The sequence below is a fragment of the Aptenodytes patagonicus genome, chromosome 3 (genome assembly GCF_965638725.1).
Source record: "Aptenodytes patagonicus chromosome 3, bAptPat1.pri.cur, whole genome shotgun sequence".
NCBI classification, from domain to species: Eukaryota; Metazoa; Chordata; class Aves; order Sphenisciformes; family Spheniscidae; genus Aptenodytes; species Aptenodytes patagonicus.
This window is the reverse complement of record NC_134951.1, coordinates 68,533,184-68,558,692: the sequence shown is the minus strand read 5'-3', so window position 1 is coordinate 68,558,692 and position 25,509 is coordinate 68,533,184. Positions and strand designations below refer to the sequence as shown.

The following is a 25,509-nucleotide window of genomic DNA, read 5'->3' as shown; positions in this document are numbered from 1 at the left end:
AGAGAAATATTAAATACTCCACAGATAGTAGATGTCTCCAGCCAGGATCCCATACATATTTCAGTGGTGACACAACACGCTAGGGAGGCTGCTGAGAAGGAAGTTGTTATTTTCCCTTACGGTACGTGCCTGCACAGAGGTGCAGGAGCGACCAGAACAACCGCATTGTGGCGAGTAACAACATTGCTTTAAAGCCACCGTTTGCTCGCTGAACGTTCCTTGCAAAGGCGCTCTCCTTGTATAGAAGGTAAAAACGATACCCGCCTCGTCGTTACTGTCTGCTACATGGCTCTGTGTGGAAAGGATTTTTTCATCCACCATGGAAAATCTCACAGCCTTAAATGTGGGCCACCCTTTTGATGGAGAAACAACCCCAGCAAGACTGGTAGAAGAGAGGGTAGGTTCTCTGAAATATGGATGCCATTTCGTAGAAGATAAAATCAGCAGCAGGTGAAACCTGACCATATGACAAAACTCATGTTTTTCAAAATTGCGAAAATGAGAACACCAAGGTTGGAAAGAGGTTATAAACTGTAACAGACAGAACATACATGCAGAAATTTACAAAAGTATGGGTACAAACATCTGTGAAGTGGCTATATTTGCATTAAAATGTTGCTTCTATACAAAGGAAGTAAGGATGCTGTTAGAAAAACAGAACAGGGACTTCTTTCATTCGTAAGCGTTAACACCATTCTGAAAATATTGTTCTCTCTGGGAATAAGGCACCCTACCTCCAAAGGTATCTTCTTTTTTGAGAAGACCATGCAGTAACAATAAAACAGCTCTAAAGTCTGAGACAGCAGGTTTTTTTAAATATCTCCCATTCATTTCTAGCCTTAATCTACTTGTCTTTCCACTAAAGAATCAGGATAGAACAAGTTCCCGTAACTCCTGATGAGCTGCAAGCAAAGGAGTACAGTGACAGAGATTGTAAAACCTGCTCCACAGCATGCGGAAGAATTTAGAAAGGCAATGACAAATAACCTCAAGGCCATTTTTCTAAACTTGGGGAACCAGGTGCAAGATGGAAAGTGGACCCAAATACATACTTTATAAGGTTGAAAGTTATTTGAAAGTGTTTTAATTTAAAAAAAAAAAAATCTGAGCCTATCACTTACTTCAGTGCAAATAAGGTAGTACATGAGACCCACTAACTGTAATAAGAACTCGCGAGATTCAGAGGCCCATCAAAAGCGGGTAGACCCTAGACATGGCACTCCCACAATACTTGAGGAAGACTAGACCCTCCATACGGGTATGAATTATCTTTATGTTTAGAAATGAGTCTCAGCATGTGTAAAAACTAGTTTTTAGAAACCAATAGTAATTTCACAGCTGATAAAAGATACTGAAACCTGAGCAGCGTTTAAACTGGCATTTCCCTCAAATGAATAAAACATTACTTTTTTTTTTTTTTAGGTAGCAATGGACATACATATTTCGGGTCACATACCAAGTTATAAAAGTATTCCTTTTTTAAAAAAAAAATGTTTTATTGATGTATAGTTTGGCTCTGATGCTGAGTTGTTACGGGCAGCAAAATAACCTTGTACTTCCTTCCATCTGGGTCATTAGACTTGGCCTTCCTATGACGATGATGGTTTTCTCTGACTTTGATCTCTTAAAAGGATGACTGCTTTGATATCAATATATGTCATCTAATAGTTGCTTCACAGAAAATAAAATACAGTAAAATTAGGCACCATGTGGAGAATAACTCTTAGCTATTCAGAGCTCTGAATTCTAAGAAGATATATTAAAAAGAGAGAATAAAAGGTAAAACACCTGAAAAGCCAAGAAAAGTTTCTCTTCTTGCTCTGTTTAAATCATAATTCAAGGCAGTTAAATGAAGTTTTTCATGTACCAAAGGCTGAATCTACTATATCAAAAGTGTATCACTAGCGATACATTTTGGTGGGTATTTTGCCATAAACCTTCTTCTTCGCCTATCTAATATGAGCTCTGGGAAATGCTGTGATACAGATCTTTCCAAACCAAAAGAACTAAAAATAGAAATATGGTTTCATTGTTTGGGTCAGTTGCACTGAAAAAGGCAAATATGGAGAAGTTAATGGATCTTACAAACATGCAGAATACTATTTTCCTCAGTTCATCCTGTAGCAAACAGCATATTCTCCAGCCAAACAAAATGAATCCTCATTGAGAATCCACTGAAAAGATTTATATTTTTTATCTCAGTAGATGCCAAGTCTGTCCTGATGGGAACAGGTGATGTTCTGAACAGCAGATCCCTCCTCGGCCTGGAGGTTTGCAAGGGGCCGATCGGGGGGAAGGGAGATCCCACAGCCAAACACAGAAACATTGTGCTGGGAATATCTGAGACAAAGATGCTTCTCCCACATGTAGATCTTGGGAATTAGAAATGAATTTGCTACACGTCACGTCATTCTTACCCTTTCTGCTCAGCCTCTGAATTAGCACAAAGCAAGAAGGTAAGTTTATGGTACGGGAGTTGGAAATGAGACTCGACAACCTGTTTTCCAAAATAGCTACCGGAACGGCTTCAGAGGGGTGCTATACACAGCAAAAAGCCCGGCATATTCCCCCAGAGCATTCAACTCTCCAGTAAGCAATGACGTGACGTTTTCACATGCCACATCATGGTTTTAGTGAAATAGAGTTACTAAACTTACTTACTTCAGAATTGTTTGGCATTTGGACATGTGGGACTAGTCCATACTAGGGAACCTCCTCTCTGTATTATTCTTTGTGTCTTGTACAAACTGTTGCAGCCAAGTGATCCCCATTAATGTCAAAAGAGTGCTCCCGCTGCAAAAATGCAAATAATAAAATAACAACTCAATTAAAATAATAAGATGTTCAGATTACTTTTAGACGTAAAACTCAAAATTATTTTGACAATAAAAGTATTTTGGGGTCCTTACACTAACTTTTGAAGAACTTCATAGCTACAGATATATACATCTATTAATCTTTCAAACTCCCATGCCCGAATAGCATACAATCACTGAACCTGTAAGAAGCAAAGGCACTTGAACTCAATCATCTGCTAATAAGTGACTTAAAAACCTCTTCTACAAATGGCTCTGTATAACTAATAGAATTGCAGTATGCAATTTAGCTGTGGAGAAGGTTACATTCATTTTACTTGCAGAGATACTGATGTGACAATAGCTCCAATTAAGTGACCTACAATGCTGTTGGCCTTATCTAAGTCTATAAAATCAAAATAACTAGATATAAAAAAAGTTAATTATTTCCTCAGTATAGCCTATTTTGAGGAATTTCAACTAACTGAGAAATGTGATCAATCTGTATGGTTTCACCATTACTATCATTTGGGGTTGCAAAAGCTCGATAATGGTACATTTCTGGGAAGATCCTTTTGTTACTTTAACTATAAGCTAACATATCACTGGTTTTCAGAAACTTTAGTTAGCAGCAAAAGGATATACTGTGTATTTCAAATAGCAAGGAAGATGAATCTCTGCTTTAAGTTCAGAACATAGCTATCTTAAGAGGCAGAAAGAATGAGGTGCTTAAGGGAAGTACAGCAGTTGGCAACAGCAATCTGGAAAGAGAAAAATTGAAAGAGTTGTGAAGGAAGATGAAGTGGAAGAAGGGAAGAAGGATAAATTAAAAATGAGAGGATGCCTCTAAGTATGAAGTACTGGACTGCTACCTCAGCAGGACTTAAATCAGATCAGGTAGTCAAAAGGGTCTCGCAAGAGACCATGGCATTCCGCATAGGCCCTTTACTCTGTCAGGGATGTTAAGACTCCCTCCAGAAGCCAAAGCAGCTTGGAGGGAACTTTGTTAGTGTACTGCAGCGAGAGCGTAGATTTACCCAGGGAAACACACAGAATCCAGGGGAACACAGCCAAGGGAGGCACGCAGAGCAAGAGCTCTGGCTGACGAGGTAAGCGAGCTCTTGCCTACTCTTTCTTGCAAGACTGATGTACTGAGTTATTATCCAGGCCGCTTCTTGTTCTGTGTTACGTGGTGTTGCTGCACAAGGCACTGGCAGTGGAAAGAGGCAGCACGCGGAGGAAGGCAATCATTTACAGCAGGGCCTACGTACAGACTGGGTAATTCTTCACCGGTTACCCGGAGAACCTGTACTCGTCATGACCCGTGTGCCCCGAGCCCCTTGGAAGGCAGGCTCAGGAAGCCGCTCGGCACTGCCTCCGCCTCTCACGCGACCCGCGGAGCCTCGCGGGACCGGGACGGCTGCGTGGGCAGGGCTGCCGCGCATCCCCGCGGGATTTACTGGGGAGCTTCCTCGGGGGCCTGTGCAGCCGGCGGCCGAGGCCCCTGCGGAGGCGGCTGCGCGCAGTCACGGCCAATCCAGAGAGCGAGAGGCCAACGCCGCTGTCTCGAAGAAAGCGGGGGTTCCCCCGCGGGGAGCCGAGCGCCTGCGCACCAGCGCTGCAGGCCCGGCACCCCGCAGAGAGCTCAAGGGGTCCCTGAGGAGAGCTCCCAGCGCGGAGCCGCCGCGGCCCGGCCGGGCCCGCCTCCCCGCACCGCCACACCCGTAGGGGGCGCTGCCGCGCACGGCCGCACGGCACATCCGGGCCCCGGGAAGGGGGCGGTGCGCCGGGGCTCCCCCTCACCCCTCCTCCCGAGGGCGCCGCCGATGGCGTCGGCACCGCGAGGCGGGGAGGGGGCGGGCCCGCGGGCGGCGAGGAACGCCGTTGGCCCTTTTCCCCGCTAACCCCGCCCCCCGCGCCTGGCGCTTCCGCCGCCGCTCGCGCGGAGGGGGCCGGCTCCCCGCGGCGCGGAGGGGACGGCGGCGCGCGGCGCTGGGCGCTCTCCCCCGCCTCCCTCTCCGGGGCGCGCGCTCGCCGGGCGGTCGGCGCAGGCGCGGGGGAAGGCGCGCAGGCGCGCCGCCGTGTGGGCGGGAGGGCGGGGCGGGTGGGCGGTTGGTGGGGGGAAGGTCTGAGCAGCCGCTCGTGCGCGGCGGTTGGCTGAGGCGCGCGGCGGCCGGCGGCGGCGTTCCCCCCCCCCGTCCCCCCCCCTTCCCACCCCGCGACGGGCCGGGCGGCGCGAGGCAGCCCCGCGCGCTCCCCGCCGCCCCCCCGCCGGCCGGGCCGCCGCCGTTGGATGCGGGGCGGCGGCGGCGGCAGCGCCGCGCGGAGCCGGGGTGTAAGATGGAGGGCCTGACGCTGAGCGAGGCGGAGCAGCGCTACTACTGCGACCTCTTCTCCTACTGCGACACCGAGAGCACCAAGAAGGTGGCGTCCAACGGGCGGGTGCTGGAGCTCTTCCGCGCCGCGCAGCTGCCCAACGACGTGGTGATGCAGGTAGCCGTCGCGGGCCCCCGGGGGGCGGCGGGCCTGGGCACCGCCCCGCCGTTACAGCCCGCGGGGAGACAGCCCCGTCCGGCGCTGCCGCCCCTCCCCTCCGCCGCGCTCGGCTCGGCCCTCGCCCCCTCGTCCGCCCGGCAGCCCTTCGGCGGGGGTCGTCCCGCAGGCGGTGGCGGGCCAGGGCGGGGAGGCCGGAGCGGGACCCGCCGGGAGACTCGGGAGCTATTGTCCGGCCCGGAGCTGGCCACCTGAGCCCCGGCGGGAGGGGAAGGCTGAGCCTCTCCGGCGGAGAGGGAAGGGCGGGGGGTGCAGCGAGTTGCTGCGCTGAGCATGCCTATAGCAGGCCCCCGCTTATGTACTTGTGGGGCCTCTGACTACGAGGCTAGGAAGGGGCTGTTGATACCTCTGCTGGCGATGTCCAGCAACTGGTAGGAAAGTGTCTCGATTGCTTCGTGTCGGCAGAGGCTATCCAAAGCATGAGAACCCCAAAGCATGTTGGGGATGTGAGGCAGATTCATCCCACAGTCTGCTGATGAAGAGCAACACAGAAGGAAATCTGGGTTTGTATCGCTGGGTGCTACTGATGCTAATCCACTTCACCTAAGCCGTGCAGTCTTTTTTGCACATCAGTTCTCGGCAGGTATTAACTTACCTGTAGTCATCAAAACATTTCTAATAAAGAAAAATGTGGTGCTAAGAATGACACGGGCCCATACTTGCAATATGTATGTGCACAGTTTTAGCACTTATTTCTTTGGCCAGGTTACGTCTGAAAGGTGTTAGCAGTATTACAGAGCTACCGACATAGGAAAGGGAAAGTCTGCTCTGATGTGTCTTCTGTGATTATTTGAGGAAAGTATTCTCAGTGAACCATTCTTACGAACAGCTATTTGTTATTTGCTGCTTCTGCAGTTCCCTCTGTCATTGTTCAATGCTTTGAAGTTTGAGCTGCTGTGGGTAAAACTGTATCTAAAAAGCCATGCTGCCTTTTATGCAGTTTCATCCTCAGCCTAGTGAGATAAGCAGCCCTTTTAACAAAGCATTAAAGTTACTGTAGCTGGAAATACAGTACACAAATTTCAGCATTCTGCAATTTAGTACCAGATTTCAGGAGAATACTTAACGCCTAACTAGGGTTACTGTTGATGTGTTTTGGGCTCCTAAGAGCAACTTGGTTAGTTAAAATGAGTTTAAGATGCAAAAAAGTGGGAGGGAGATGAGTAAGAAATGCTTCTTACTGGTAAAACTAGTAATCTTATTTGATGACTTGCTAGACTGGACTTAATGGTAAGAGAGTCTGCATGCTCAGTATTACGAGTGAGGTTTCTCAAGGGCCACCCACTGCTTCTTTCTGTGTGTGGCCAACCAATTTCAGAAGAATCATCCCAGGAAAGTGAACATTTACATGTTTGTTGTATTTAAAATCTATTTTCCATAAAACTTGTCTGGATCACTGTAAAGATAAAGTAGACTAGTGTTAGAGATTTTGTTCTATGTAGGGATTTAGTGCAAGAACTTGGAAAGACTTGGAATTTTGAATACAAGTGGCCACAGATTATATCCTTATCTGTTGCAGAGGAGGTCAAATATTTTCTTGCAAAGTAGATTGCATCTGAAGAAGAGAAAATACTCGGGCATCATTCCATGGGTTCTAAGTAAATTAACTCAAGAAGCAGACCTGGCTTATCTCTGTAGTGATCTCAAGGAAAACCTTGCAGTTAAAACAGCAAACAAGATATTAGGTTGCATGAGGAATGAGACTGTAAATAATACAAAGAAAGTCAGAATGCCCTTAGCAGTTTGACCCATTACGACTATCTTGTGCAATCACTGTTGGTCACCTGTAAAGTACCTTGTACTTGTGAGGGAGAGAATCTAGTAGTCTAGTGATTTTACGTTCTCCTTGAAGTAGGGCTGTACCTCAGGTTAACGCAGGCCTGAATACATTGGATGGGGGTTCTTCCAAGGGAAATTGCATTTGATGCTTTGGAAGCTGTGACTATGTAACTAAAACCTCAAGATGATACAGCTTAAGAAATAAGGAAACCCTGTGAAGGAGATAGAATTTTCTTTTGACCACATGGTGCTGTGTTCTTACCTGTTCATTTGAAGCACCTGATGCTTGTGGGGAAGGGAACTTGATTCAGTTACCCTATTATTATATAATCCTGTAATGCAAGTGTAGTACTAGTCACGTGAGTGTTAAGTACCTTCGTAGGTGTGCAAAACAGTACAAAATTACTGCTCTTCAAACTCACAGGGGCCAAGTAGTCCTGAGGAACTACCTCCAGGTTTTTCCTCTTCAGTAGTACAGGTCTGTAGATACCTTTGAATAATTCAGAATTGATTCTGTTGGAAATGAAAATGTGTGACAGTTGCATTTTTAGACCCATAACTTGTTTTGCTCGCAAATTTGTTGTTTACAGGCTGGATACACATGCAACCTTTCCTGCAAAGAGTTATGTTTATGTGAGATTCATCTTGCAACAGGAAAAGTTAATACATGTGGCTAATTGTTCCAAATCATTCTTATTTCTGCCTCTGAGGGACACTGTCAGCTGCCTATTAAATGTGAATAAATGAACATATAGAAAACTGAAACAGTTACGGTTGCTGTATACAAATCATATGCTCACAAAGCAACAAAACCCTGGAAGAGAAAAGCTATATGTCCACTTAATACATACGTACAGAAGGACAGCCTTATTACCAGAACAAAAATACCACAAACTGTGTTACAGCCTTAACTGCACATGTGAGAACACCAGCCTTTATTAACCCATATTTCTGCCTTTTTGTGCACATCCTTGAAATTAGCATTGAGGTGGAAGATTTGCATAAACAGTGAATTAGAAGTACCTGTGTTGGGATAACAAGTCCAACTACTTCACAACAGTTACATGAGTCTGTAAATTGCTCTCAGGGTGTGGTTTCACATTGCAGCTAAACCAGTCTAATGGTGAGTTGCCACTGAAGGAGGTCGTTCAGTCTTCCCCCTTCCCCCAGCCATGTGCTGCTGCTGCTTTTCCTTGCAAAGGCGCTAGTGCCTGTCCGATGCTGTTGTACGCTGGCATCAGGGGCTACGCAGGCAGAACATTAATCACAATTTTTTGTTGATTTTAACTCTGTATCAGCTAACAGTGGGGTTGAATGAATGTCAGTGCTGGCAGAAGGAAGGAGGTAGGAAAACCATTTGCTGATGGAGGGGAAGAGGAGAACTTTCCTCTTTCTAGAGCGATTGGGTATTTCAGTTGTGACCTAGCATGGGCTTCATGGTAGCTTAAACCACTAGAAGCTGGAGCTGCCTTATGCTGGCACTGACGTTCATTTGAACAGACAGTGAGCTGGTTCAGGAAGCTTGTTCAGCCAAAAGTTAGGGGTTTTTGTCAAGTTATTTTTCACTTGACTCAGCTGCCTGAGCTAATGGCTCGGTTGCATGTGCATCAGTGTTTGTATTAGCAAATAGTATGACACAACAGAAGTGATGCTGAGGAGCTGCCATCCACTTTGTATATGTATTTCAGAAGCTTTCCTTTGATCAAGTTCTGGCCTGGTCCTGTAGACTGAATGTTAGCTGGGATTCATTAGGTGCACTCCTAGAGTGTATCTTCTAGGTTAGCTTCATACAAAAGAAGTCTAGTTGCCTATTCTGGAGTGGCTGCACAGTATGAACCAGAGCAGTGAGGGTGATCAGGAAATTGGTTTCAAAAGCACATTTCACATCTGACCTAAAAAGCTAATGTACGTATGCTATTAAAGTCAGTTCTTGGTGCCTCTGTACTCGTGGTGAAGTGGCTTGTAAAAGCTACAGTCAGCCAAAAAATGTATTGTGAAGTTCATTACTTGTGCATGGGATTAATATAATAGCTGTCCCATTTGTTCAATTTGTAGAATTCTTATTTAGGTGGTTTAATCACAGAAAATTTCATGAACTCGCACTCTTTTCTTTGATTATGCATCATAGAAACTTCTCAAGAGAAGAAGAAATCAGTTGTGCGTATGATACTCATCTGAAATTAATGAGTCGAGGCATCTTGCTTTAAAATACAACATTACTATAAAACAACAAATATGCGAGTATTTGCATGTACTTTCCCTAAAACAAATGAATTGTCATCTTCAGCGTTGGCAATGTACAGCAACGTTACCTGACTTCTAATTTAGTCTTAGAAAGCCTTTGAAATGACAGATAAATTGTACAGTTATGCCCAGTTTCTTCAATTACAATATGCTTGCATTAGCCCATTAAAAACCTAGTGTAAAGCCTGTTTTTGGCTCATGTTAGCCAATTTCAAGCCTTTTTTTTTTTTCATTTCTAAGGAGTCTTTACAGACAGATTAGTTTTGATTGTTCTTGTGTCATTGATGGAAAAAATTACTGTCTCTGGTTGTCTACCTCAACTCTCTGTCAGAGTTTGCTGCCTTTGCATCAAAAGTTGTAAGAAAGTACATACCTGTGATGCAGCTGCTTCGTTGTAAAGTCCAGACTCTTAGTGAAGCCTCATTCATCAGCTACAATTTCTGCACTGTGCAGAAAAACAGCTAAGGTGCAGGCATATGCTGCCTTCTGTTGTTCTTGGGGTGACAGCTTTTGGCAAACATAGGGAACGGAGAGTGTGGAATGGTAGTTTCCTCAGATGCCAGAGCTCATCTGTGGCATGTGATGCAATTACAATTGGAATTACAATCTATAGGCAGAACATGGCAAAACGAAATTGCAGGTTCTTGATTTAAAATGTTGGCCTCTTTGTTGGAGAATGGATGTAGAGAGAAGGGGATCGAAGAAAATAAAAACTTGTTCACAGTGATATTATTGTTGCAGTTATTGTTTCAATGAATTTTCCTACACAAAGACTACCTGTTTATCAAATCAGTAGAATTTACTGCTGGTTTAGCGGGCATGGTGGTGTTGGGTTGACAGTTGGACTCAATGATCTTAGAGGTCTTTTCCAACCTTAATGATTCTATGATTCTACTAAATGCCAACGAAAAATGGAAGCTGAGCCAGGGCATGCTTAGGATTACCTGTGTGGTAGAGACATGCAGAAGACTCAACCTCGTTCTGGTTAATTTGCTGAATTTATTATCCTTTCAGAACTGGTGGGGTAAGAAGTTAGAATTCCTTATACTCTGCAAATCCCATGCCTTCCTTTCGGCGACTTGGAGTATATTTAAAAATACATAGCACTTTCAGATCTTTAAAAAGCAATGTATGCAGTGTAGAAAGCTTTCCTCTCCTAATATTCACCTTTACCTAATCTGCAAACAAGCCCAAATTTTAAAAAGAAATCACTTAATTGAATCCAACCCATACATTTTGGGTTTATATTTTTATTTTAAAGCTTACAGCTTTTCTACATGACATTTTAAAATAAAATTAGTTTAGATTTCTTCTGAGGCAGTATTCACAACAGGTCGTTACTAAGGCATTCTTCCAGTGTAGACGTGTATAACTGTAGCTTTTTTTTTACTCATTCTTAATATTTTGTTAGCCTGAGCACCATAAAGTTGATGAGTCTGTAGCCTTTTAGGATTATAATCATACGTAGTTTGTGTAACATTTATAGATAATACGTATATATTTAAAGGATGTTTGTACATATATTAGGCTGTATCTTGGTTCTCATTTAGGAAATAAGAATTGTTAGAAATCTGTTGTAAATGCAAACAGTGCCTGGATCTGCAGTTAAGAATATTCAATTTGTGAATTACGTATTTTTTTCCCTCAAATGTTATTGTAATAGAGTATTTTTCTTTCCTCTCAGCTGAGCAGTAGGTTAGTTTTGTTTCTCTGTAATGATGAGATGTATAAGCAGTCTACTTTCTGTTAGTGCCAGAAATGGCTCTTAGTCTCCTTTGTATCCTGTCAACTGTGCTTTGAGTTTTCTGCAGAATTCTGGTAAAAATGTTTACTTTAATGATGTTACCTTCACAGAGACTATAGTGGGCTGCAAATTGTTTTCTCTTTACAGTTAATTAGTTTGAGTAGTCTCATATCTCAGCAGTGTTTAGTCAGAGAATAATCATTGTTTTTGAAATGAAAGGCAGGAAGTTAATGGCAAAACTTTAGGAGTGTAGATTAGGTCTATTAGACTTCTGTTTGTTTTCAGCTGATTTCTCAGTGTAATTGACTGGCATTCATACTGTATAGTCACTTATGGAGGAGTTATTTACTATGTAATTCCGTATGCCAGCACAGCACTCAGCTAATTTCAAGTATCACAGCTCAGATTTGTTTGAAAACAGTTTATTTTTTCTTTTTAAATGTGCCGTCAGATGACAGCAGGGATGATTAATATCTATTCTGACATGGCTGGATAGAATTCTAAAATTATTCAGAAATATCACGGCCTTTGGCAAATGCAGCTGTCTTAGAATCAAGTTAGCTGTACAAAATTACGTATTGTAAACTTGATCTTTTTCTGGTAAAGATGATTCTTTTGTATTAGAAGTTGTGAGTGCTTCACCCACTCTGAAAAATTGTAAACATGCCTTCATCTGAGTCTAATCTTCAATAAATATTACTGCAGATATTGTGAAATTATAGGATTTTGCTGGCAGTCTCTGACTTTTCAATTATATTTGCTAGCTTTCCAAATATTAGTCCTTACAGACAAGTTTCACACCTGTTAGGTCATAAATATTTGCTGTTTAGATTAGTCCTTCTTGTAGAATTCCTAGACTTCAAATTGGAGTTCTGCTCTTTGCTTAAATGAGTGTGAAGTCAGAAGTGAGTGTGGGAGCAATATGTTGACTACCAGATTTTTCTCACTGGAGTTCCAGTAATAGTGTAAGAATGTATTTCCCACTTGTTCTTTTTCCTTTACCATTTCTTTAGACCATAGGGATATTAAGCCAGCAGTGTCATTCTTTCTAAACTGACTGACTGAGTTGGTGACCATGTTTGTGACTTGCTTGTTTTTCCAACTGGGGTTGGTGTCTAAAAAGTTAAATTATCCCCTGTGCTTGTTATACAAAAAATACATTATAACTTAGACATGCCTGTCTGTGTATAGGAACTGTGTTTTGATAGGTTAAAGGACTTGAAAAAGATGGCAGTCTGACCTGAATTTCTGAACTTCAGACATCTGAAATGCTCCTGAAGTATGGTAATAAAGCAATTGGATGACTCAGTTTCAAATACATCTTTCAACTTCAGTAATCCCAGAAAAGAAGGGTGACCAGGACTGAGCTGTGTAAAATTTAACACTAGGTGCTAACTTACTCCTGCTTCAGACCGTTAGTTGTGAATTTTGTAGAAAAGTCTGTTCTTACTGCAATAGTGTGTATGACTTGTTCTCTCTGAATTAAAATGTCTTAAATCATTTAAGACCTAGTGTCAGCAGCTCTATTACGAATCTCAAATGTAGCTCTGTAAACGTGCAGTTTTTAGAATTTTAACTGAGGTTTATTTAAACTTTGATAGACACATTGTTAAGACTTGTAAAGGCCTTTTTGGGAGAAGGAGAGCAGTGCAAAGCTAAGTAACTAATTAACGTTGATCAAATTGTTGCTCGGAGGAAAAACGATTGAGATGGGAAAGCAGCGTAAAGTAATGGGCACAGTAGCTTCAGGTAGACTTGTATGGAAGTGCTCAGGAATAACAAGACCAGATCTGAGCAGTCCTATTTAGCCAGGCCACAGCATGACCACTAATTCTGGGATCAGACGATGCCTTAATCTTCATTTTCCATTAGCAAAAAGCCAGAAGCTTGTGTCCATTCTTTGCTTTTCTGTCTTGCGTTTGTTCTGGCATAGTGATGAAAGGTGATGTGTGGAGAAAATATTAAAATCAAAAAAGTAAGAAAATAATTATTAGCAAAGAATATCAATCACTGGAATGCTTCAATTATAAATGAGGTCTGAAAGGAATCAGAATGTCTATATAAATGCTGCTCTCTTCAGCATTTAGCACTTAAGTAGAAATTTTGCAGGAAAAATATTCAACTTAATGCTGCATGGCAGGAGCATCTACAGTTAGAACATCCGCATGACCTCCCTTGCACTATTTGTTATTGGAGTAATAATTTGAAATACTAAATATATTATTGCTGTAAAATATCTCTGCCTGCTGAAGCTAGATGCTTTCTTGGTGCTTATATGGATACTTTGGCTGCTACCGTTTGTTCCAGAAAAGTCGCTTGAGTGAATCATTCTGGAGTCTCAAATCATCACAGACTGGCTCAGGCATTGAGAGTTCTTCCTAAAGTGTGTTTCGTCATCTCATATTGCTTGAACTCTTCATGGCACCACCAGGAGAAAGGAGACACCCTTGTTTTGAGGGCAATTCTTAGCAGCCTGATATGTGAATATATCTTTCCCTTCTAAGGAGGATTTCTTTGGGCAAGGCAAAGAAGGTGGAGTTGCAAGTGCTCTTGATGTGACGTTCTGTTCAGTTGCCTCATTTCAGCCTTTTCTGCTCCTCTTAAATGCAAAGCACACAACTTTCTTGAGGCTGCAGTCTTACAAGAAGTTTAGAGTCAAATGAACAAACTATTGCTACCAGCCACATGTTCCCATGTATCTTGTAGCTGCTGAGTACTGGCTGTACCGTAGACAGATTCATTTTAAGGGAGGTGATTCTGCCCCTCTACTCTGCTCTGGTGAGACCCCACCGGGAGTACTGCGTCCAGCTCTGGACCTGTTGGAGCGGGTCCAGAGGAGGGCCACGAAAATGATCAGGGGGATGGAACACCTCTCCTGTGAAGAAAGGCTGAGAGAGTTGGGGTTGTTCAGCCTGGAGAGGAGAAGGCTTTGGGGAGACCTTATTGCAGCCTCTCAGTACTTAAAGGGGGCTTATAAAAAAGATGGCGGCAAACTTTTTAGCAGGGCCTGTTGCGACAGGACAAGGGGGAATGGCTTTAAACTAAAGGGGGGTAGATTTAGATTAGATAGAAGGAAGAAATTTTTTACGCTGAGGGTGGTGAAGCACTGGGACAGGTTACCCACCAGAGAGGTGGTGGATGCCCCATCCCTGGAAACATTCAAGGTCAGGTTGGACGGGGCTCTGAGCAACCTGATCTAGTTGAAGATGTCCCTGCCCATGGCAGGGGGCTTGGACTGGATGACCTTTAGAGGTCCCTTCCAACCCAAACTGTTCTATGATTCTAATAAAAGGGCAGATAACTAAGACAGCAACGTTTTGCTGGCTTGCTGAGTGGAGTAATCGTACTGTGTGATCAGATAGATGAGCAACGGTTAGTGCTTAGGAATGGGGAACTGTGCAGCTGAGAGTAGAGGAGGGAGGAGCTATTTAGGTTAAGCAGTAATGTAAAATTGCATAGGAAGAGGAGACAGGTATGTGGAATAGCTCCTTTTAAAAGAACCTCACTTTATGCATCAAGAATTAAAAATGGTTCTTGAAGGTCCCCAGGCTGTCTCTTGCTGCTTCAGATTTTTTATTTCTAGTTCTTCTTGCTGCTTTATTACCATTACTACTCGTAAAGTACCTTTCTCATGAGCATCTACTCTGCCAGAAAAAAGCAGTAGAGAGAATCTTAATGCAAGCAAAGAGCAACTCTGCCTTGAGGTCTCCCCGCTATGAGTTTTTACTTCTAAGTGAGTGTTCCTGTGGCTGTCTGGATTTTCCTTTGTTGGTGCTATTGAAAATGTCAGAAGGGCATAAGCTTATTTATTCTGTCCTCTTTTTGAGGGTATTTGGCAATAATTTGTTTATGAGTTATAGTCGAGTAGGACAGTCTATGGCTCCAGATCTTTGGAGAAATGGCCTGTCTAAATCAGTATCTTGAACTTCTTTGTAGTTGCATGTAGGGTGCATCTGCCTCATCTTTGGATTGATTGATGGTGGTTACCATGTACTGCCAAATCAAGAGGGGAACCACTGACCGCTAGACAGCTGTGGGGCTCTGCATAAGGCTCTGCAGGTAAGATTCATGTATATGGCTTGTAACAGCTTCTGCAGGAGCTGTTAGCAAGACCACAAACTTTGATTGCAAATGGAAAAATCAAAGCTACTGTGAGGCTTATCCGCCATGAACATATGTGCTACCAGGAACAATAGGAGATGTTGCAGACCGCTTTTGGAATGGGTTGAAGTCAGGAATGACCTAAAATATAACCGGTTCAAAAAGTACTACAGTAGGTGAAAATTCTGTGCGGTTTTTTTTGTGTGTGTGGTGTTCAACATATTCACTTGTTAAGAGATGTATTTATTATGTGCATCTGTCATAAATCAGAGTTTTAAATTTTCAGTGCTTTTGTCTGCTGCTTTTCTATTAACAGAGTGAAAGCATGACTCCAAATCTGCCAACCCTTACTTAGGGAGTGGACATCCTTGTAAAACAGATCCCAAAGTACAGGGGCAGAATCATTCCTCTGAGGCTTAAAATACTGGATCATTTTTTGACCAGCTAATTAACTTTATTTCTGATGTGATTAATTCTGAAGTTTCATTTGATTGGAATATATGTATGTATGAACCTGAAATGACCTGTGGAATAGGAAAGTTTAGTTCTAAGCATCTATAGAAAATTAATTGTCAGAGCTGATGAGTAGTTTTTTCTTCCTGTTAGTGTTTTAGCAGTCTGCTTCCACTGTGGATACATGCAGTGTGAAAATCAAGGGCGGAGGAGTATTAGGAGAGGCTCAGACAGGAGGAGACTCTAAATAGTTCATTGCCAGAGAGCATGTGTCGTCTTGGAAGTCCTCCAATACTATTGGTTTTATTTCTTTAAAGGTCTGTGTTCTGAAGCCAGGTTTGTGGCACTGACTGAGATCCATCTTCATGGAACATTCAGTAAGACTTAAAACGAAGACCTTACTATTCATTATGCAACAAAGTACAACAATGTCCCAAATATACCCTGTGCCTGGGAATTCTTAGCATCAACTAATTAAGTATATTTACTACTACGCTTCTTAAGTACCTAATAAGATAAATGTATGTATTAGAGGTAATATTATATTTGCTGTTCAGCACATGAACATTGCCTACTTCACACTTATTGAATTAAATATAGCAGTTCTCGATATCCTTCATAAATGCATTTTGCAAATGATCTTCGGATAGTTTTAAGACTGTTTAAATGTTTGTCATATACTGCCAATAGTGCTGAAACATAGAATTCAGAGCAATACTTGAACTGTTTCTTTTAGTGGCATTTTTTTTGTCCTGTCTCCAATTTTTTTTTTTTCTTGTGTGCCACCATGTGCCAAGGTTTGTGGAGCCTTGCGGAGAACTAGGTCAAAGACTTGACTTGGTTAAAAATAACTCATCAAAAGAAGGATCTTTATCAGTTCTCTGTCTTGTTCCTGCTATGCAGTGCTGTCACAACTGTTGCATCTGAGAAGCTACCTGTCAAATGAGACTCTTCTGAAGAAACGTTAAAAATTCTTGATGAATAACTAATCAGTATTGCTTTGTCCAGTTGATGATAGGTGAGACTGTAGTTAGAAAACTGTGTCAAGCTGTGGTCTGCAATTAGTGAGACAGATTGAGATAAATGAAGTGACAGGAGTTGATCTATTGAACAGTGGTTGCAGAATAACAAGATTAGAAGGTAACGAATTGTGAGGAAAGAAATGTATTCAATCTAGGAAAAAAGCATGAAGGAGGTTTTCATAGGTCTTTGGTATGTAGTGATGGTCAGGTTTTTTTTGTTACAGTAGCAAAGATTAGGAAATACTTTTTCAACTTCCCTTCTACATCCCCAGATTACATTACACTGTAGAGATATGGTTAATTTTTGTTGTAGCTGAGGTGAGTGGATAACATGACTTCAGGAGAGCACCTCTGTAGGACAGCATATTTATTTGAGGCTGTATGTATGTATATATATATATACACCAATATATACCAATTTGAGGCTGTATTCCAATAAACTTTTAATTTGGAAAACATCATGTCATACCTATTTAAGTTTGCAAAGAGCTTTAGAATTCTCATCAATAAATTGCTGCATATGGGATACAGGAATAACATTGTTGACGTGATGTTTTTCATTTTAAACTGTGAATCAAAATCGACCTGTAATCATAGTTACCTTTTTATTAAACAACCTAAAACTGAATGCAGGTTATTCTTTTTAATTTTTCAGCTTTTTTTAATCTGAAGTAAACCATTAGCTTTTTTTTAATGTATTGCTTGCTTTTCATTAAAAGGTTATTGTCAATATGCACAGTAAAACTGAAAAATCATGTACTAAATACTGAAGCACAAGTATTCATTTGGTCTGGTTTAACTCAAGTTTGTATCAAATATTGTAAAATGAATGCGAAAACTTGTTTTGCACCTCTGGTCCATGGTTTATATGATATTGTTCCTGGTGATTGTTTCATTTAAACATAAGAGAAAACTTTCTTACTGTAAGGGTGATCAAACACTGGAAGAGGTTGCTCAGAGAGTTTCTAGAGTCTGCCTCCTTGGATATACTCAAAATCCAACTGGGCACGGTTCTAAGCAACCTGCTGTAGCTGAGCCTGCTTTGAGCAGCAGAAGTGGAGTGGATGATATCTAGAGGACCTTTCCAAGCTCAACTATTCTGTGATCCTACATAGGGTTTCTTTTGTGTTTCTTAATTAAAAAAAAAAGTTTTACACCAACAATACAAACATGAAAATTCCTGCCAGGTCACAGTAGGACTACTAGAATACCTCAAATTAAGAATGTGTTAATAAAATCAGGACCAAAATGTATACTCTGAATCCCAGTTCTTCTTTCTTGCTTCGTATCAAAATGTGATTTTTTTTTTTTTAGTGGATAGACTTGTGTTAATGTCCTAGTTCAGATGAGGTGATACAAAAGGTCCTCCTTTGAGTTTGTTCGCTCCCCTCTCCTGTCAGCATACACGATGTGTGTTGTAACTTCCAGCCTTCAAAAGTTGCATTAAAGTCTTGCCTCTTACCACCCTCTGGTATGGAACAGTAGGTACTTCAGTAATGCTCTCCAAGCAGATGAAATATTTTTATCTTTACTATGTAGGTGGAATGCATGTTACTGCATTTGTTGTTTTACTATTGAAGTCATCCCTGCTTAAATACTGTTGTACTTTTGCATAAATAATGTTTACAGATAATGGGCTTGATTTGCCTTGTGGAAGAACCTGGGGGCAGGGGGACTGTGACGTTCTGGAATACTCTTCCAGAGAGGTTTTCTGAGTTCTGGAAAGTGCATTTCACCACATTTGATAGAGATGTGATTGGTTCCACTTCACCTGGAATTTTTAAAGGTCCTCAGGTCTTATTTTTTTTGGTTCACAAACCTTTCCAAGTTCAAGGACCTCTTATTTGAAACCTGTAAGAGTTCTGGAAGGTATGTGTTTGAAACGGTGCCCTTTGTCAACATACTGCTTCCTATGCATGTCTTATCTGTGCCAACTCCTGATGCTGTTGATGCTGCTGTTACTTCTTTGCAGTATGATGACTGAGTGTGCAATTTCATAATTTACAGCTACTGCACTGAGGTTCTTTTGTATCAACAGCTTCCAGCAATTCTGGAGCTTCACAGAGTTGTTGGCCTTAATCTGGTTAACTGCAGTAGTGTGACCTCAGGACCTTAATATCTAAGGAGATGAAAACAGTCATGGAGCATTTTGTCTTGAAGATGGCTCTGCATTCCTTGAAGAGTGTAAGGAAATTCCTTATACTCTCTCTTCCTAAGAAGATGAAAGCCCTAAACATAAATCTCAGAGAACCAATCCCTTGATTTTTTTTTTTATCCCCCCCCGCCCCATCAGTATAGCTTATTACCTGTTGAATGTTTCAATCCTCCTTCAAGGAGATTATAGGTAGGCTGCTTTGTGTATGTTCAAGCATGCTGTCAGTCAGCAGAGGAGTCTCCACTACATGTTTGCATTTAATGATTTTACTCAACCTTCAGTCATGTTTCTGATTGGGTTATATTCTGTGTTTGAAATAGAGGACTCCTTTAGCTAGCTATGGGTGGATTTGACAGCTACTTGTTCAGCAGCATAAGGGCATTCTTTTTCGTTGGGGTTTTTTTTGTACCTTAGTTTTTTTCCTTTTCTTGATACTTACGTCTGGCGGATTTTCTACATTTATACCTATTTACTTTGAATCCACGCTTGTCTTTCCTTTCTAATACTTATCTGCCATGGTAGCTTAATTATTAATTCAGTTTTTAACTGAAGGTTTTTTCAGTCTGGCAGTACTGACTAGCTCCAAACAAGGTAATTTCTAGTCCAGCACTGGCTTTGAAATTGCTCAAAGCCATTACTGCCTAATGATTCCATAGGCTCCAAATGCCTGCATCATTGCTTCCTTTCATAAGAAGCTTTTCCAGAGTCTGCTCAGTTATTCATGTCAGTGCTAGGCCACTGGATCCACAAGCTTTTTCTGTGTTAGGTGTAGTCAAGTACATGGATGTTAATCAGTCTTCCAGGATATAGTGCTTTAAAAAAAGGAATTGCTCTTGCTGTAGCACTGGTTTTGATTGCTAGCTGTTTCTTGAATCTCCACTGCTTTTGTTCTGCCAGTTATTTAAACTTAGTGTAATTATTTTTGGCATTAGGTTGGGTACAGGCAATTTATTTTAGATGTTGATGCCTCAGAGTTTTTATTGTTTGAATTGTCACCTGTCAATTTAGACTCACTTCTTTCCTCGTGGCACTTTTTGTAGTCCAACCAACCTATTGAAACTCGTATTGTATTCAAGAATTATTTTCTTTTAGTTATTGAACTTTAGAAAATGCCCTGACTTCTGTCCAGACATCATGTTACAGAAACACTGTAATGGGAAAATACAAATAACACAGGTACTGTAGGACAATGTGGGAAGTGCAATGCAGACATAGCCAAGTGATTTAATGTAGCTAGCTTCTGTCCAGCAGGATTTGAGCTGCATGCACAGCCCTAGACCTGCTGATCCTCTTGGGATGACTTTGGGACTAAGTGTTTGTCAACTTGTCACACCTTCCTGTGACAGGTTTTACAACAGCTTATTTTCATGAGGTCCTAGAATCCTGGTGCATGGTAGGAAAATACCCAAGCAGCTCTTTGTTGAGCCATATCTAGCTCAGCTGTAGTTAATAAACCCATCTGTTAGACTTTGGTAACTCTGTAAATCAGACAATTTTCTGTTTCAGCAGTGCTGAAGCATACAGACTAACTCCTCATGGATCATGTGGTTCAGTTGCTGCTATGTGAAAAGGTAGTTGACTTTTTCAGTTGGAACTTGCCTGCAAGCAGGGCTCCTCATCCTTTCAGGACAGCTTTCTCTAAGCCCAGTAACAGTCCATCCCAGGAGTTAGGTAAATGAGCAGATGTGTCAAGAAACCAGATTTGCCAAACAGGGAGCTTACGACTGAGCTCTGGTGGGAAGGGTGAAGAGAGAAATTCGCACCCATGGATGTAGATGAGGCTGAGATTCTCAGTGCCTTCTCTGCACTGATCTTCACAGACAAGGTCTTACGGGCCTTTGTGCCTGGAGGTGGGATTGAAGGAGGAGAGAAACTAGTAGTAGTACAGATTATTGATGGATCTCTTGAGAAATATCAAGTTCATGGGATTAGATAGGATGCTTCTGAGCGTGCTGAGAGTGCTAGCTAATGTTCATTGCAAGTCAGCTTTCTCTTTGAATAGTTGTGGAGATCAGCGGTGGGCCTCAATGACTGGAGAAACACGTGTTGCAGCTGTCTTCAGGAAGGGCAGGAAGGTTGATTTGGGGAACTGCAGGCTGGTCAGCTGTACTTTGGTCCCTGAGAAATTGTGGAGCAAGTCTGCTTGGAAGCCATTTCTAGGCATATGAAGGTGAAAACAGTAATTAGGATTAGCAAGCATGGATTTACCAAGGGTACTTGTCAGCCAGATTGTCTGCTGTGATGGAAAAACTTGAACTGTGGTTGAGGAAAGAAAAGCAGTGATGTCATCTACCTTGACGTCAACAAGGCTTTCACAATGGTGTCCGAGAGCATCTTTGTGTCTCATTTGGAACATTACAGCCTAGATGAGACTGGTAGGTAGATAAAAAGACAGTCTGATTGACAGTCGGAGAGTCTGATTTGGGGTGTGTCATGCTTAGTATCTTATCAGTGACCTGGCACAAGCAGGACTGCACCCTTAGCAAGTTTGCAGGTCTTCGATGTGGAGGGGTGTGCAGTCAGTATGTTTGAATACATGGCTGCTGTCTGGAGGAACCAAAATTTCTCAAAATTCATAATAAAAGACAAAACCACCTTTCCGTCATATAGAACACCAGGGGAAGAAAAGGGAATAAAATAACACCAATTCTTTGTTGTATTTCTTAAATGAAACAGCATCTGTGGCATTGTTTGGAGAACCTGAAGTTCTGCATTCTCCTCCAATGCTGAAATCCATGCATATGTGTAGATACTTCTATGTGTTCTGAATGAATACTTCAGAGGTTTGTTTTGTATGTTAAAAGTTGAACTATAGCAAGCCTATATCAGAAAAGGCTGGAAGGTGTCATTTGCAATTGTCTAGCTTTTTCACTTTTTATAAATTCTAACCTCGTCATTGAAATTCTTCAGGGAGAAATTTAGGGGCAGGCTATTTCTCTAACTTGATCAGTAACACACTGCTCAATTTTGAGAATTATTTGAAAATCTTCGTTTTGTGTTTCTGGATTACATCTGACAACATAATACTAAAAATGTTGAATGCTATTCCTTTTCTGTTGCAGTTACTAAAGGCAGATAGACAATATAGCTGCTAATGGAATAGCTAATAGTGACATAGGATGTTTATTATGTGCTTTCTTGACGGTTTTTGGGCGGTTTTTTGTTTGTTTTAAAAAGGAACATGACCCCAGTTATGCTCTCTTACTCTATCTCGTATCAACTCTGTAGAACCTCTAAAGCCTAGGTGAAAGAAAAGGTGGATAATTGGGAAAAACTTAAGTTTTAGACTTGGTGCTTTTGCTGGTTGTGAGGAATCACATACTCTGACTCATGTCACAATATTTAGAGATTGCATGTGAAGTTGTTACTGAAATACAGTATATAGGAAGTTGTTAAGAGCATTTAATGCAAGGCATGCTGCTCTTAAATGTATGAAATCGCCTCTGTAGAGCAGTTTGTGTTTTAAGTTTCTTTGTACAAGTAACTGTGTTTTGTTTCAGATTATGGAGCTCTGTGGTGCAACAAGACTCGGCTATTTTGGAAGAAGTCAATTTTACATTGCTTTGAAACTTGTTGCTGTGGCCCAATCTGGTCTCCCTCTAAGAGTGGAAAGCTTAAATACAGGTAAATCACAGGATGGGGGGGAAATTGAGTTGCTAAGCAGAATTATTGTACTTGGCTCACAGATTGTTGTAGAGTAACCTTGTAAATTAGTGTGGTGTGTCTTTCTATACATGTTGCTAACTTAAAAAAATTGTGGAGAGACTATGAGGGAGTGTATTCTTACTATGCAATAAATGTGGTGAAATACCTTGCTCTTATTGAATAAATACTGTGTTCATCATGGGGTAAATGAACAACTACTACTGACTGTTGTGTAGGTACAAGTTCATTCTATAGATTACGAATGTGAGAACTTGTGTGATATATCCTCTGAATAAAGTACTAATAGGACTAATGTGAATTGGAATGAAAAGAATGCAACATTTGCAGGCTTTTGTAGTTGCTGAGTTAATGAAGCCTTGATTGCAACAAGTGAAAGGTCGTCTTTTCTAAAGTCACATTCCTTCGCACTTGGTTTGACAGTTTTCTTCCTTCTTAGCACAAGTATGAAGATTAGTGGTTTGATTTTTCTAGTGAAAAACCTGACCTGTAAAAGATGTTTGAAGTCTGTTACCAGCCAAAACACCTGTTATCCTGCTTTTCAAAGGTCAGCTGTGGTGTTGGTAGTGAAATAGGAACAGGAGAAAGACTCATGCTAAGAAGATGGTTCAGAACAGCAGAAAGAGCTTTGATATGAGGCTCTGCTGTAGCCTTCTGAGTGACATAAGTGGATACATGTCGATGTTGCTCTGTGAGATGAAGAGAGATTTAGGAAGACACAGTAGTGAGTTTTAAGCCACTGTAGCCCTTTGCAGCATAGTACACAACTCACAACTTAGAGGTATCTTTGGAGCACAGCTTTGCATTAAGATGACTTCCCTAGTAGATTTTTATGTCTGTAGAATACATGTTACGATATCATTTATATATGCTAGTAATTACAAGAAAGTTTAGGAGTTTTTTGTGTCTAAAGGATATAGCTTAAACAGAGTAGTTAAGGAGACTATGTTAAAAACAATCTGATAGGACTGAAGTATTTGACAAAGCTATAAAAAAGAAAGGAATCATCGTGTATACTTTTACAGTTACGTTTATTCTAGGCTTGTACAAACGGTATATACTGCTTTCATGGTTTTTTGTAGCTTTTTGGAAAAGTGCATGGTTTCAGTCAACGTTTTGCTAGTATTCAAGTTCCTTTCTGCTGATAAGCCACCCTATGTTTATAAACCGTTTCCCTGGTTTTCCCGATGAGTGTTCCCAAATCTAAAGCTTCAGCAAGTTGTAGTGGAATGCCCTAGAATCAGAAGGGAAAAGGGACCTTCAACTCTTAATATCTGATAGAACTGGGACTTGATATAACAATTGTGGGATTTCTCATCAAATACCCATTGAAGAAGGCAAAGATTAAATCTGTGTATGTAGCTTTTTCCAGGGCTTTTATATGCTTGGTTTTATTTTAATGCAAGATACCTTAACTGGAGGGAGCTTTCCTATTAAAAAAAAAATCGGAAGAAATTTGAAGGAGGGAATTGAAATGAAGGTACAGAATTAATTCCAAAATATAAAATATATTGCTGTAAAATTAGCGGCCATTGGAACTTTTATAATGGAATACATTTCCTTGTTTCATGACGATACTAGAAATACTTGTAATGGTTTCTAGACTTCTAGGAATAAGTTTCTGTAACTGCTTCCAAACCTACTAAATACAAGTACAATTGACAGAACATTTATTTTTACCCTAACTGTTTTTAGCTTTGGTTGTCTGTTGCCTTGGTTGCAGTGGTTCCAGTCCTGTCTATGAAGTTCCTGCTCCTAGGATGATTCAAGTGTTGTTGTAGCAGCTACTAAACAGCTAAAATACAGCAGGCTGAAGACTCATAAAATGATTCTGAGCTTGGGTTACCTTCCTTTGAAAACTGGGGTTCAGCAGCCTGGCCAGCTGGCTTCTGCCCACAGTCCATCTCCAAGAGGTCTTGAAGAGGAACTGTTAGAGCCATCCCAAACTAAACCGTATACTCTTTCTCTCTTCAAAGTAAAACATTTACAATTAGTTAAAAGTTTATATTTTAGGACATCTACTTTTTAGCTCTGCATTCTATGTATGTTTTATTCAATGATTGTCTTAATGTTATTCGCTCTTTTGTCTTGGTATTTTCTCTCCCCTTCTCTTCTTGTTTCTTTTGCTCTTTGGTTCACTGTCTCTCTTAAGTAGACAGGAAGCTTGCTTTATGTGAGTTGCTGAGTGGAGATTACAGTCAAATTTTGAGTACTAAGTCCATCCAACACAAGTGTCATCCAGTTGATTCTTAGTTAAATAAGTGCTTTTTTGGTTACTCAGATGTGCAGTGTAGTAAAAATACTGGCTTTAGTTATTATACTACAAGCCTCTAAATCTGTTGTTCCTTTGCTGTCCCAGAAAATTTTGCTTCCCGGAAGCTAAAAATTGAGAAATTAATAAGCAGTTTCTAAGTATGGAATACAGTTTTTGGTGGAAGAAAATATTAACAAGGATGAGGGCATAAAAAGAACAGAGAACTTTCTGATTTAGTCAATATCAAGATTTAATTCTATTCATAACAGCTATTGCATTTATAATTGAGGGATTTCTGAATGGTAACAAATGTTGTAGTGTTAAAATAAGGTTTTTTTCTGCTGTTACAGGGAAAAGACAGAGAGGAGAGAGGTAAAAATGGCAGATTTCAAATGGCCATGTAGAAACTTAGTACAGCAAAACAAACCTATATTTATCTAGTCTTGTTTTTAAAGAAGGCAATAGAGTATTTTGTGTTCCTTCTGAGCCCTCTATATTATTTTGTGAAATAGTGCTAGATATCTCATGCCAAAGCCTCATGTTGGAGCAACCGATTGCATAGACTTCCCCTGTGTCAGTTGGATGTTCTAGCGTCTGTATTATCCTGTTTTGCAAGCATACAAATTTTCACTTGTATGCAGTGCCTTTTTCACTTTTTGGCTGGCTGTTGTTCACTGTTTAGCTACGTGAATAACCTTCCTAGTGCAACATGGGGTACAATGCTAATGTGAAAATGGGCATCTAGG

At 41.2% G+C, this 25,509-nt stretch overlaps 1 protein-coding gene across 9 annotated transcripts in view; it reads left to right on the top strand.

The window, feature by feature from the left end:
* Positions 1-5,091: 5,091 nt before the first annotated feature.
* Positions 5,092-25,509, top strand: part of REPS1 (RALBP1 associated Eps domain containing 1) — a 71,006-nt gene continuing 50,588 nt past the window's right edge. For all 9 annotated transcript variants that reach the window (XM_076333718.1, XM_076333717.1, XM_076333721.1 and 6 more), the window contains exons 1-2: positions 5,092-5,288; positions 22,347-22,470. In XM_076333718.1, the coding sequence (XP_076189833.1) occupies positions 5,136-5,288; positions 22,347-22,470 (277 nt within the window). In that variant the 5' untranslated portion in view covers positions 5,092-5,135. The remainder of the gene's footprint in view (positions 5,289-22,346; positions 22,471-25,509) is intronic.